The sequence below is a fragment of the Coregonus lavaretus genome, assembly GCF_964263955.1.
Source record: "Coregonus lavaretus genome assembly, chromosome: 32".
Taxonomy (NCBI): Eukaryota; Metazoa; Chordata; class Actinopteri; order Salmoniformes; family Salmonidae; genus Coregonus; species Coregonus lavaretus.
In genome coordinates, this window is record NC_140019.1 from 36089966 (window position 1) to 36104466 (window position 14501).

Here is a 14501-nt window from a genome sequence, read left to right on the forward strand (position 1 = left end):
GCTAGGCTCAATATATACACAAAAGCATGTGGACACCCCTTCAAATCAGTGGATTCAGCTATTTCAGCCACACCCGTTGCTGACATGTATAAAATCGAGCACACAGTCATGCAATCACCATAGACAAACATTGGCAGAAGAAGGGCCTTTCTGAAGAGCTCAGTGACATTCAACGTGGCACCGTCATAAGATGCCACATTTCCAACAAGTCAGTTCGTCAAATGTCTGCCCTGCTAGAGCTGCTCCGGTCAACTGTAAGTGCTGTTATTGTGAAGTGGAAACGTCTAGGAGCAACAACGGCTCAGCAGCGAAGTGGTAGGCCACACAAGCTCACAGAACGGGACCACCGAGTGCTGAAGTGCGTAAAAATCATCTGTCCTCAGAAGCAACGTCAGCACGAGAACTGTTCGTCGGGAGCTTCATGAAATGGGTTTCCATGGCCGAGCAGCTGCACACAAGCCTAAGATCACCATGCGCAATGCCAAGCGTCGGCTGGAGTGGCGTAAAGCTCGCCGCCATTGGACACTGGAGCAGCGGAAACGCGTTCTCTGGAGTGATGAATCACGCTTCACCATCTGGCAGTCCGACGGACGAATCTGTGTTTGGCGGATGCCAGGAGAACGCTACATGCCCCAATGCTTACTGCCAACTGTAAAGTTTGGTGGGAGAGGAATAATGGCCTGGGGCTGTTATTCATGGTTCGGGCTAGGCCCCTTAGTTCCAGTGAAGGGAAATCTTAACGCTACAGCATACAATGTCATTCTAGACGATTCTGTGCTTCCAACTTGTGGCAACAGTTTGGGGAAGGCCCTTTCCTGTTTCAGCAGGACAATGCCCCCGTGCACAAAGCAAGGTCCATACAGAAATGGTTTGTCGAGATCAGTGTGGAAGAACTTGACTGGCCTGCACAGAGCCCTGACCTCAACCCCATCGAACACCTTTGGGATGAATTGGAACGCAGACTGCGAGCCAGGCCTAATCACCCAACATCAGTGCCTGACCTCACTAGTGCTCGAGGCTGAATGGAAACAAGTCCCCCCAGCAATGTTCCAACATCTAGCGGAAAGCCTACCCAGAAGAGTGGAGGCTGTTATAGCAGCAAAAGGGGGGACCAACTCCAAATTAATGCCCATGATATTGGAATGAGATGTTCGACAAGCAGGTGTATTTTGGACAGATTTAGGGGAGAGTGAGACCTCTAGCTTTGCCTCTTCCTCTCTGATATGATGCATGCCTACAAGGAATGGACATTTTTCATTACATGCAACAATAACAAGCCTATGGTCTTCCAGTTCAAAAGGCTACAGCCTACTATTGAACATGCAACTTCTGCAATGAAGCCGCTAATAAAACGTAAATTTCAAAAATTTTGCCAAAATGCAATTCGCGGAAAACACCGTTCTAAACCTAAAGCGGGCAGTTGTGATAGAGATTATAATCTCCGTTAGAATTTTAGAAAGAGCGGGAATATAATAGCAACAGCTATCATGGGCTGCTAATATGACAAGGATTGTGCCTTTGGCTTCTGGACAACGAAATAAAATTGACATGAAAACCAATAGAACAGGAGAGAAATGCTGGTTAATGGCATGAGGAAGTCTTTATAAAATAATTGCCTCCACGTTTCTATGGATGGATTATCGCAAGGCTACTTTGAAGTAAGGTCAGACACGCCTCATTATTTGAAGTAAAGTAAAACGTTCAGGTTTCAAACAATTATACTGCCTCAAACTCACATTGCAAAGTGGTGGGTGACGCGCTGATAGTGAACGGTAGGCAGGCTATAGCCTATGCATCCGAATGCCGAATTGGAGGCGCGCTTTAATAAACGAGTTGAAATTGAGAAATAAAAATAGCTCCTTTTAAATCGTGGCCACCAAAGTTTAAATCACGATTGCATTTAGAATTGTTATTTGATGCGCAATATCTGGGCTTACAAAAGCAGGATTCCCTCCAGTAGCCTACAGACTATTTGAAGAGCTACTCTCCCGCTGTCTGACTGTCACGCCTCCTCTCCTGGTTCGGGCAGGCTTCGGAGGTCGTTTTCACCGGCCTTCTAGCCACTGCCGCTCCTCATCTCATCATTCCATTTGTTTTGTCTTGTTTATTACACACACACACACACACACACACACACACCTGGTTCATATCCCCTCATCAGTACCTGTATAAAGTGTTCCCTCTGCCCCCTTGTCTTTGTGTGTGATTGTTTATTGTGGAGGACATTGAAGCTCCGTGTATTTTTGCATCGCCGGGATATCTCCCCGTGTGCCTTGTATTTTCCAGTGCACCCGTTTTTGCGCACTGGCGTGTTTTTTTTACGCATTACTGCGCAACTCTGTATTTTCGGAATAAAGCCTGTTATTCTGTGATTTACCCTCCTGCGCCTGACTCCCAACATCACCTCATCACACTGACAGGTGGTAGGCTATTCCGCTCCTCACGTGCCAATTTAATTCCACAAAATTATGCAAATTGCCTATAGACCGATAAACATGACCGGTCAAATGTATTTTCGGCGACTAACGGTTAACAGCATCCCTAGTCTGGAACTCTATTGGAGGCATGAGCACCATTCTTCCACAAGAACTTCCATCAGTGTGTTTTGTTGGCAGGTTGATGTTTATTGTCATGAGTCTTGTCCTGGAGGCAGAACTGAGGGGTTTCCGCTAGATGTACCAGCTGCAAAATAAAAAGTCTATATTGTAATAACTCATGAAATGAGCGTTTTGGTCTTAATTTAAGGTTAGGGTTAGGCATTAGGGTTAGCAGTGTGGTTAATGTTAGGATTAAGGTTAGGTATAAAAATCAGATTTTATGACAACTCTGCAGACCTGCCTCCAGGGCAAGACTCGTGACAATAAATGACAACCTGCGTTTTGTTCATTGTGGTGGAAAACGCTGTCTCGATGCCGCTCCAGAATCTCCCATTTGTGTTCAATGGGGTTGAGAGTAGGGCTGGACGATATGGCCTAAACATATATTTTCAAATGTATAGGCGATTCACAATATATACAGTATATTTTTTAATGTCTCCTCTAAATAAAGCTTTGTTGTACAATTAAAATGTCAAATATAATGCATTTCAAACAGTCAGCAATAATCTAATGAATTCAGGGCTTGTGAAATGTACCTAGGCTAAATATAAGCCTTTCACAACCATAAGACCCACTAATAATTTAATCAAAATAGTTGAACATGCTTTTTTGCAATAATTACTGATCTGGCTTTCAAGTGTGTCTATGAAAATGCCATTTTTGTTACAAATTTTACCTGAACCATGCATAATCCACATTCACTAATAATGACTAACTTCTTGTAGCAGGCATTATAGAAAATTAACACAGGTCTCAAACAAACAATCTCTCAAGCACAAGCCCCCGTTCTAGTGAGTAGCCAGCTAATCTTTTATATATTTCAAGTTTAACCAACTTGGATCTATTTGCCAGTTAACAAGGCAGAACAGTTGAATTCTGTCCACCCTTCTGTCCATCTCCAACTGTTTGAACAGCATGCTAGCCTGTCCACTTTGTTCAGATGTTGAAATCAAGTGGCCTACCACATTTCTCAGAATGAGAACGAGTTGCCAAATCCTTATATAACTGTGTTTTATGCTTATTGCACATTTATAAAAATAGACTAGACAGCTAGTATAACAGTCTGTGGCTAAAATGCTGCTTGCAGTACATGTTACCGCAATGCCGTGCATGACAAACTGAGGATTACTTTTCCAGAATCAATGTTCATTGATACTCCCGTTTTAGTAGTGCCCACAATTTGAGCAGTTGAGATATAAAAAGGGTATCGATAGAAAGGTTAACTTCTCCTCTATTACAGTAAAATTATGTCTCAAGGGTGGGACTAAAAATAAAAACAAGATTACTAATGTAAAATATACTGTGTCCGTAAAATGTATATAGGTTCAGAACTTTTTTTTTTAAAACATCACAGCACAGTTGAAAAATATGGCAAATATAAATGAAAACTGGATGGTCTTCAGAGATAGATGCAAGGGGTTGAGGGTAGCTGAAGGATGGGACTAAAAACAAACAAAAGATAACTATTGTAAAATATACTGTGTCCTTAAAATGTATATAGTATGTATAAACTGGCTATAGAAGCCTAAGAGTTGTTGTCCATTAGTTTACTCCAATTAGGAGAGGTAGAGTTAGGGAAAAATAAAGGGAATATATATCAGTCCAAAGTTTGGACACACCTACTCATTCTAGGGTTTTTTATTTCTTACTATTTTCTACATTGTAGAATAATAGTGAAGACATCAAAACTATGAAATAACACATATGGAATCATGTAGTAACCAAAAAAGGTGTTAACCAAATCAAAATATATTTTATATTTGAGATTCTAAGTAGCCACCCTTTGCCTTGATGACAGCGTTGCACACGACAACGCCTCTTCCCCCTCAGGAGGCTGAAAAGATTCAGCATGAGCCTTTAGATCATTAAAATGTTATACAACTGCACCATTGAGAGCATCTTGACTGGCTGCATCACCGCTTGGTATGGCAACTGCTTGGCATCCGTCCGAAAGGCGCTACAGAAGGTAGTTCGTACGGCCCAGTACATCACTGGTGCCAAGCTTCCTGCCATCCAGGACCTCTATACCAGGTGGTGTCAGAGGAAGGCCCTAAAATTTGTCAAAGACTCCAGCCACCCTAGTCATAGACTGTTCTCTCTGCTACCGCATGGCAAGTGGTACCAATGCACCAAGTCTGGAACCAACAGGACCCTGAATAGCTTCTACCCCTGGGTCATAAGACTGCTACATAGTTACTTAAGTAGTTAACCAATATGTACCCAGACTATCTGCATTGACCATTTTTGCACCAACTCTTTTGACTCAAAAACATACGCTGCCGTTACTGTTTATTATCTATCCTGTTGCCTAGTCACTTTATCTCTACCTATATGTACATATCTACCTCAATTACCTCATAGCCCTGCACATCGACTCTGTACTGGTACCCTGTGTATATAGCCAAGTTAATCGTTACTCATTGTGTATTTATTCCTCCTATTATCATTTCTCATTTCTCTCTCTGCATTTCTTTAACTCTACATTGATGAAAAAGGACCAGTAAGTAAGCGTTTCACTGTTAGTCTACACCTGTTGTTTACGAAGCATGTGGCAAATAAAATGTGATGATTTGATTTTGTGACGGGCAGGGGCTTGGTGAGTGTTTAAACAGAGGAAAAGGCCAAAAGCTCTCAAAATAAGCCTCATGCTTTTCTATGGGCTTATTTTGGACCTAAGCTTGTCATCTGCCCTCCCGCCTTTGGGATAATGACTCCCATTGTTAGGGCAGAGACACGAACATCATTATATATAGGATGTCTGGTGTAAATGGGAAGATGCACACAGCACAGGGGGAGTGAAGGAGTTGACACCAAAAAGAAAACATGAAGCAGGCATAAACACTCATAAAACATCAAAAGAGAACTTGATTCTTGCAATACAGGCATTTGGAATATCTTGCAAAAACATTAATTAGATATATATTGGCCAGTCCTAGATGAGATCTGGTGACACACACACATCTTTATATATATAAAACTGCATGGAAATGCCACTAGCCCTAGCTTTACATCTGAATATAAACATGCCTGGATTTGCCTAAAATGTTGAAGAAACTGGCACATTATGTCAGACCTCATTATTCCTTTATCTGGACACATTAATGAATCAATCAATTAACAGAATTACCCCCCCAAAGGGCTTTGGCACAGTAGCTGTCAGTTAGTTACTGTAGCTACCTACCCACAGCTATCCACTTATTGTACTAGCTGACCAAAAAAGCTATAGGTGTGGAAATGTATGCACTCACTAACTGTAAGTCGCACTGGATAAGAGCGTCTGCTAAATGACTAAAATGTAAAAAAAATTATAAACGTTAGCTAGGTACGGTACTTTAGACCAACAAGGCTATGGCCTCCCCTTAACAATAAATATTGCAGTTAAGAGTGTAGGATAACTGCACTTATTCAGCAATTACTGCGTCCAAAATACCACAGTCGACTGCAGTTAGCTAGCTACTACACTTTTGCTGCAGTTTCAAAACTGCGATCTTTTTTGTAAGGTCTCAAAGCCATAATCAGAAACCATTCTGTTGGAGCTGTATTCGTCAGCCAAACTAGCCTATATCAAGTTACAACAGAATTGTTTGATCACATTTTACAACTACACCACCTCCAGCTGGATAGTTGACAAAACATCAATCAATTTGTTTTGCATGCTCCAATCCTGGCTAATTAGCTAGCTAGGTAGTTATCTAATGATTCATTCACGATAACTCACCTGTAAAGCGGTGATTCCTGCCTCGGTAGTCTTTACATCAAAGGAGTTCGCTGGAGGGGCATCTCTTGGCAGAGCAGTAATTTTCCTACCATCCACGTCGATATTGTACTGGATGTGAGAGGAAGAATCAATTTCTGGTTCAATACAAGTGAACTGCTAATGCCAGCTATTTCAAGACCACTTCCGACACACAGGGCGTTTGGTCACATGATCTGAAAGATGGCGCATGTCAGCTGATCGAATGTTGGCTACTTGATATTGTAGCTAGCTAGCTGTCTTGTTAAGCAAACTATCTATTTCCATCAAAACTAGCTAAATCAATTATCGTTAGTGTGAAATGATGCCGATTGTCTGGCGTGAAACATCACCACAGACATTGAATTGGCCAAGTTGATACAATCGTGCGCGCTGCGTGTTCGCCCATGGCGCAAACTGGGCTAGTCTTTTTTTTATTATTATTATCTGAAATAAATAAAATGCGCGGAAGAATCTATTGTTATTGTGACACCACCTGTGACTTTTTCGCGGTCTCTGTCATTGTTTCATATTTGGTTAAAAAAAAGAATTCCAAAACGTTCCAAACAGAATGCAAAAAAACTACTTCCGCATTCCGGTGTGACATGTTAAGGGATCTGGAGGAGTTACATGCAGCAAAATAGTTATGGGAAAAAAACGACCCAAAATAATGTAATTGTAAAGTGTTCTGCAAACTACTATATTAGTCAGTACAATTGTGCTCTCATCCCACCAACTTTATACATATGAATGTTGCCTCAAATGCAAAGTTACCTTCACCAATATCTAGCAAAGTGTTGATGGTCCCTAACTTTGATGTATCTAGCTAGAAAGCCGGGCAGCAACACATTCACTACCGAGTTAGTCGTGCAAGCTTTGAAAGAGGCGAAAGTCCATTTAGATTGCGCTCAACCACAACATGACGACAGTAAGTTATTGAATAAATTCGCACATTATTGTTACATAACTTAGTAGCTAGCAGGTGCTGAGATTGCAGTGCTTTGATACATATACAGCCTGAAACGAATGCCTGCAAAATCGTGTAAATGTTCCTTACAAGCCAGAATGTTTAATACAATTATATTTAAACGTACTCTACCGGTTGTCTGTGCGGTTTGTCCATAAGACAAAATATCCACAGGAAAGTATAACTTGTTTACCTGAAACAGTATCTGTGTGTTAGAGCGCTAACGCCCAGAAAGCTCAGATTCAAACGCCCATTCACCAGCTCTGCAAGCGTAATACTGTCCAAATACGTTCGATAATCACCAAATATGGAGTTTCGCTGGATATATACTTACAAAAAAGGTCTAAATAAAAATGTACACTAAACAAAAATAGAAAGCAACAATTTCAAAGATTTTGCTGAGTTCATGTAAGGAAATCATTAAGTTGAAATAAATTCATTAAACCCTAATCTATGGATTTCACATGACTCGGCAGGGGCGCAGCCATGAGTGGGCCTGGGAGGGCATAGGCCCACCCACTTGGGAGCCAGGACCAGCCAAAGAGAATTAGTTTTTCCCCACAAAAGGGCTTTATTATAGACAGAAATACTCCTGGCGGTAGAATCAAGGAGAATTGGAATATTGTCCAAAATAATGGAAAGCGGAGCAAAGTAGTGTACAGTGCTGAGAATGTCTCTTCGTATCTTGTATGAGTACGGTTATTAAATGAGGAGCAGCTGATCGTATTACCAATCTTGAGGAATCCAAACTGGTGGAGAGAGTGCTGGGTAGAGTGAAGGCTGTGAGGATCACGAGAGTCGGGCTGGTTTAGATTTTTTTGTGCTTTCTGAGGATCAGAAGGAACGTGTGTTACGTCTCACCCGATTTGATACGTTTGACGTGTCGCGTGTCTCTCTTCGGAATCAGGGCACCCCTCAAGGGGGTAATATCTGGAGTCTTGTGGGAAGTCAATGTTGATTGATTGATGCACGTCGGATAAATAATATTTTTGTGCGTATGGAACATTTCTGGGATCTTTTATTTCAGCTGATGAAACATGGGACCAACACTTTACATGTTGTGTTTATATTTTTGTTCAGTGTACAAGCAACTGAAAAAAAATGCCTATTTGGCGCCTATTCAGCTGTTGTAGACTTCCGACATGTGTGTGGCAGTAACGAGTGATTGGAGGTGCCGAATAGGCATTTTTTCGGTTGTTTGTACATTTTTATTTAGACCTTTTTTAGAAGTACATACCGGCCTTAAGGGAGTAAATGAAGATAGTTGCTCAGTGAGAATCCATATTTGGTGATCAAAAGTATTTGAACATAACTCTTGCAGAGCTAGTGAATGGGAGTTTGAATCTGAGCTTTCTGAGTCTCTAACACACAGATACTGGTTCAGGTAAACTATAAAAACACTGTTTTTGAATTGAATATTTTTTTTGAAGATTGAAATCCACTTGAAACAGATTTTTAATTAAAAGTTCACACAAAAGTGTGGAATGTTCTCTATCCTCCGGTTATTCAGAATATACTATTTTTGTTGTCATGGCATGCTTGGTTCAATAGCTATTGATGAGAGAACCGAATATCCAATATAAAACTAATTTTACCTTGGTGCCTAACAAACCATATATATTTGGGTCGGCAGGTAGCTTAGTGGTTAGTGCCAGTAACCGAAAGGTCGCTGGTTCTAATCCCCGAGCTGACTAGGTGAAAAATCTGTCAATGTGCCCTTGAGCAAGGCACTTAACCCTAATTGCTCCTGTAAATCGCTCTGGATAAGAGCGTCTGCTAAATGACTAAAATGTAAAATGTAGAGTACCACAGTATGAGTCACAATACCCATAAAACCTAGCGGTCAAACAGGGAAATGGTTCCAATCATTTTTCCACCATTCATTTTTCCTATAGGGGATTTTAGAAACCTTAAAATAAGGGCTGTGTTTTGTGTAGGCTTACCCTGGTGTGATGTTTTGATAACCATGCAAATATCTTTAGGACAAGGTGACTTTTATAAATATATTCGCCTGTATTTACCCCCCCAAAATGAAATGCTAATGTGGCTATTATAAAGAACTACAAATGCCAAGATGATCTGGACGAGACTGCCACATCGAGGCAAAGGTATTAATCTCTGGATTAACTATCTAATGTTAGCTAAATGTAGTAATGAATAAATTGGTTACATTTCTTTAAATGGACAATTCTGTGAACTGTCTTGTGCACGTTTTAAATTGACACAATACCTGTTAGCAAAGCTGTCAGCTAGAGATGATGTGCAGGAGCCTGCTGGGATTTGTAGTTTTGCATGATGTCTACTTTTATGCTAATTAGCATGTTCGAATCTGAGAGTAAATAGAGCCGAACATATTGATAAGAGTCACCTTGTCCAAGAGAGATTTACATGGTTATCAATACGTCACGCCAGGGTAAGCCTACACGAAACACAGCCCTTATTTTAAGTGTTTCTAAAATCCCTTATGGGAAAAATGAATGGTAGAAAAACGATTGGAACCATTTCCCTGTTTGACCGCTAGATTTTATGGGTATTATGACACTTCCACTGTGGGGCTATATAGGTACAATGAGGGAAAAAAGTATTTGATCCCCTGCTGATTTTGTATGTTTGCCCACTGACAAAGACATGATCAGTCTATAATTTTAATGGTAGGTTTATTTGAAGAGTGAGAGACACAATAACAACCCAAAAATCCAGAAAAAAATCAGAAATGTTATAAATTGATTTGCATTTTAATGAGGGAAATAAGTATTTGACCCCTCTGCAAAACATGACTTAGTACTTGGTGGCAAAACCCTTGTTGGCAATCAGAGGTCAGATGTTTCTTGTAGTTGGCCACCAGGTTTGCACACATCTCAGGAGGGATTTTGTCCCACTCCTCTTTGCAGATCTTCTCCAAGTCATTAAGGTTTCGAGCCTGACGTTTGGCAACTCAAAACCTTCAGCTCCCTCCACAGATTTTCTATGGGATTAAGGTCTGGAGACTGGCTATGTCACTCCAGGACCTTAATGTGCTTCTTCTTGAGCCACTCCTTTGTTGCCTTGGCCGTGTGTTTTAGGTCATTGTCATGCTGGAATACCCATCCACGACCCATTTTCAATGCCCTGGCTGAATGGAAGGAGGTTCTCACCCAAGATTTGACGGTACATGGCCCCGTCCATCGTCCCTTTGATGCAGTGAAGTTGTCCTGTCCCCTTAGCAGAAAAACACTCCCAAAGCATAATGTTTCCACCTCCATGTTTGACGGTGGGGATGGTGTTCTTGGGGTCATAGGCAGCATTCCTCCTCCTCCAAACACGGTGAGTTGAGTTGATGCCAAATAACTCGATTTTGGTCTCATCTGACCACAACACTTTCACCCAGTTCTCCTCTGAATCATTCAGATGTTCATTGGCAAACTTCAGACGGCCCTGTATATGTGCTTTCTTGAGCAGGGGGACCTTGTGGGCGCTGCAGGATTTCAGTCCTTCACGGCGTAGTGTGTTACCAATTGTTTTCTTGGTGACTATGGTCCCAGCTGCCTTGAGATCATTGACAAGATCCTCCCGTGTAGTTCTGGGCTGATTCCTCACCGTTCTCATGATCATTGCAACTCCACGAGGTGAGATCTTGCATGGAGCCCCAGGCTGAGGGAGATTGACAGTTCTTTTGTGTTTCTTCCATTTGCGAATAATCGCACCAACTGTTGTCACCTTCTCAACAAGCTGCTTGGCGATGGTCTTGTAGCCCATTCCAGCCTTGTGTAGGTCTACAATCTTGTCCCTGACATCCTTGGAGAGATCTTTGGTCTTGGCCATGGTGGAGAGTTTGGAATCTGATTGATTGATTGCTTCTGTGGACAGGTGTCTTTTATACAGGTAACAAGCTGAGATTAGGAGCACTCCCTTTAAGAGTGTGTTCCTAATCTCAGCTTGTTACCTGTATAAAATACACCTGGGAGCCATAAATCTTTCTGATTGAGAGGGGGTCAAATACTTATTTCCCTCATTAAAATGCAAATCAATTGCTAACATTTTTTCATGCGTTTTTCAGGATTTTTGTTGTTGTTATTCTGTCTCTCACTGTTCAAATAAACCTACCTTTTAAAATTATAGACTGATCATGTCTTTGTCAGTGGGCAAATGTACAAAATCAGCAGGGGATCAAATACTTTTTTCCCTCACTGTAAACAATACTTTCCTGTGGATATTTTGTCTCGAATTTCAAGTGGCTGAAGAACAAATTAAAATGCACAGACAACCGATGTAGAGTAAGTTTTAAATGTAATTTTATTCAACATTCTGGCTTGTAAGGAACATTTACATGATTTTGCAGGCATTAGTTTCAGGCTGTATATGCAAATTGGTGTATTACAGCCTGATGAATCAGACTAATACATAGCTAGCTAGCTTAGCTAGTCATTGCTTGCTAACTGGTTAGCTGTCCCATACTAGCATGAGAATGACACATGACCCCCTGGAATATGAATCAGTTTGTGAATTATTCCCACAGAAGCACGAATTCTTTGTGGACATGACATGTTTGGGATGCTCTGGTGCTGTCACCCGAGTCCTCAATAAACTGGGTGAGTAGCTACATTTCACAGCAGATCCAGCTTTCTGGAACATATGTTAAACAACACACACACACACACTTTGTTGAGAATGGTGTGCATTGGTTTAGCTACATTCAGCAATTATAGATTACTTCTGTCATATTGACTGGCTTGCCTGAAAAAAATATTTTCCTGTCTTATTTGTTGGCGTAAGGTGGTGTCCAATTTGAGATCGACCTCCCCAACAAGAAGGTTTTCATTGAGTCTGACAAGGATACGGATGTGCTTCTGGAAACACTGAAGAAGACTGGAAAGGCAGCCAACTACATTGGCCCCAAGTGAAGAATCATCCTCTTTCCTTTATAGAACAGGTGAACTCTCTCTCTCTCTAAATATATATTAAGTGACAATCAATTAAATATCGACCAAACTTCCATCCATCCCTACTTTTCTCTTCTCCCCATTGCAACCTGTTTTAGCCTAATCGTGTTCTTGTTTCTGTGTGTTAGCTGTTGGTTGGTTGATATGAAGGATGACCAATGAGAAGAAAGAACCTTGCTGGCATGTCTTCATGGACCTCTGGAATGAGCTCGCTCTGCCAAGTTGTCCACTTTCAGTTATTTAAACATAATTATTGATGCGTCCCAAATGTCACCATAAGGGTCCAGTTCCAACGTAGGGCACTATATGTAAGGGAAAGGGGGGACAACTGAATGCATTCAGCTGAAATGTGTCTTCCGCATTAAACCCAAACCCCTCTGAATCAGAGAGGTGCGGAGGGCTGCCTTAATCGACATCCACGTCATCGTCGCCTGGGGAACAGTGGGTGAACTGCCTTGCTCAGGGGCAGAACGACAGATTGTTTACCTCATATAGGGAATAGAGTGCCGTTTGGGACACACCCACTATGAATATCCCGTATGATTGATGCGCATAATTAAATAGAGCATGTACCTCTATGGGTTAATGTTAGTCCTACTGCAGGTAAGTTAAAATCATGTAAGATCGCCGTCTCTGTTTCGTCTTAATAAAAGCAATTATTGTTATTCACCTTGATTTGGGACAGTTGGGGGGAAAACGGCAATCATCCTGTATTACGTTTTCCTGTCACTGTCTAGATATAATTCATGTTTACCCACATGTCAAATAAAAAAAGGTGATTCTAGGCACCTGTCCTCTTATTTTTTATTTTGATACATAGGACGGCCTTCCGTAGAAGGTTTGACTAAAGAGCTGTTTGTTATCCCTTGAAAATATTGCTAATTTGTAAATGCAATAAAAAAAAAGGGGGCAGCATACAAGTTTTAGAACTTCCTATAATATTTTCGATGAGTCACATATCCACTTAAACATTATTTTAGTGTGGAGATGTCTTGCCAGATATTATGATGTTACATGTTGAAACTGCCACTTGGTGGTAGTGTTTGTTTTTGGTTTAATTTGACAGGAGGATCTGTCCCTTTCAGCAATTCCATGGAATTAGACTTCAGTGTCTTGCACAATGACGTGTACCTTCAGCCATGCAAATGCAAACATCAACAGTTTTAATCAAAGATAAATAATTGAGCTGCAATTAGTAGATTGGGGTTTGTAAATTATATTATAGCTTTTTCATGTACAAATTCTGAAGGGGCGAGAGCTATGTGTAGTTTATTAGAAAACAAAATAATGAAATGTGCATTTTAAAGAAGACATGGTATGGGACACGGTATATACTGTCTCTGAGACAGTGTGACAGGCTAACCTTCCCCTAGCCCTGTGTAAGTTGGTACAAACCGAATGGGACCTTCCACAGGTCCCAGGATGACGGACACTACCAATGCATAAAAGAGGGTGGCACAGCAGATGTAGAAAGACCACCCAAGATATCTGAACATCAGTGGTGACTGCTCTTCGACGGGCACCAGGAAGACGATTACAGGACTGGCACACAGGACCACTGGCAGGGATAAAACAAAAAACGATGAAAACCGGAACCATCTTTGGTAATACATTGACAGAGAGAAAATACAATGCAGAATGATTCTTTTAAAACATGAAGGTTAAAAACCTTCAAGTAACAAATACATCTGGTGAATAAAAGCTGATCTTCAATCCCGATCACACAGAAATTCCCACCAAGCATGTATTGCAGCCTACAGAAATCAGCATGCTCATAAACTACCAAGTATTTTCGGACTTCCTAGGCATATGTAACCTGGAATACAAACTGATGCTCCATTTAACCATACGGAACATATCTGTTTGGATTAATATCAGTCTGGATTCCACACGCTGTCATATGCTCTAATGCAGTGACACATCCTTTAATGTCCACAGCAGCTACTTGAGACGTATTTCATAGGCTACCTGAGACAATATTGAGGAGTAGTGCAGCGATGGCTCTCCCACCACTGTTGAGAGCTGGTCTGATAGTGAAGAGAGCAGCGAAGGAGAGAGCACTGGAGCCAGAGAGGAAGATCCAAGACAAACTATATGTACCTGATAATGAATCAAAATAGGTACTCGTATGTATCTGACATTCATGCCATCATCTTAGCCTATGTTGTCATTTGTACACACAGTAGTAGGCAGTCAGTCAGCCATTTTAGGTTATTGGGTTATTTAGAGAGAAACATCCACCATTTTAAAAAGAGACTAGGCCTGAAGTTTTAATATACTGTAAT

General features: G+C 41.1%; 2 protein-coding genes across 5 annotated transcripts in view; one reads left to right on the top strand and one right to left on the bottom strand.

Annotated features, from left to right (window-relative positions):
* Positions 1-7558, bottom strand: part of LOC311107529 (proton-coupled amino acid transporter 1-like) — a 49929-nt gene extending 42371 nt beyond the window's left edge. Inside the window, exons 1-2 of one of the 3 annotated variants that reach the window (XM_084150033.1) lie at positions 7491-7558; positions 6316-6423 (exon numbers count right to left, since the gene is read on the bottom strand). The gene's annotated coding sequence lies outside the window, so the exon portion shown is untranslated. Of the gene's footprint in view, positions 1-6315; positions 6678-7424 lie in introns of those variants that run through there. The other 2 variants (XM_084150032.1, XM_084150034.1) reach the window with 2 other exon arrangements.
* Positions 6933-13413, top strand: LOC311107530 (copper transport protein ATOX1-like). Of its 2 annotated transcripts, none has more exons than XM_084150036.1 (4): positions 6933-7258; positions 11793-11865; positions 12050-12206; positions 12345-13413. In XM_084150036.1, the coding sequence occupies exons 1-3, from the start codon at positions 7250-7252 to the stop codon at positions 12175-12177; spliced, it is 210 nt and encodes a 69-aa protein (XP_084006162.1). In that variant the 5' UTR covers positions 6933-7249; the 3' UTR covers positions 12178-12206; positions 12345-13413. The 2 variants fall into 2 exon arrangements, with proteins under 2 accessions (XP_084006162.1, XP_084006163.1); XM_084150037.1 differs by having other exon boundaries at positions 7146-7258; positions 12367-12976.
* Positions 13414-14501: the final 1088 nt, after the last annotated feature.

Coding starts and splice junctions, on each gene's coding strand:
- LOC311107530 (XM_084150036.1), top strand. Junction 11,866..12,049: donor CCGAGTCCTCAATAAACTGG/GTGAGTAGCTAC, acceptor TGTTGGCGTAAG/GTGGTGTCCAATTTGAGATC.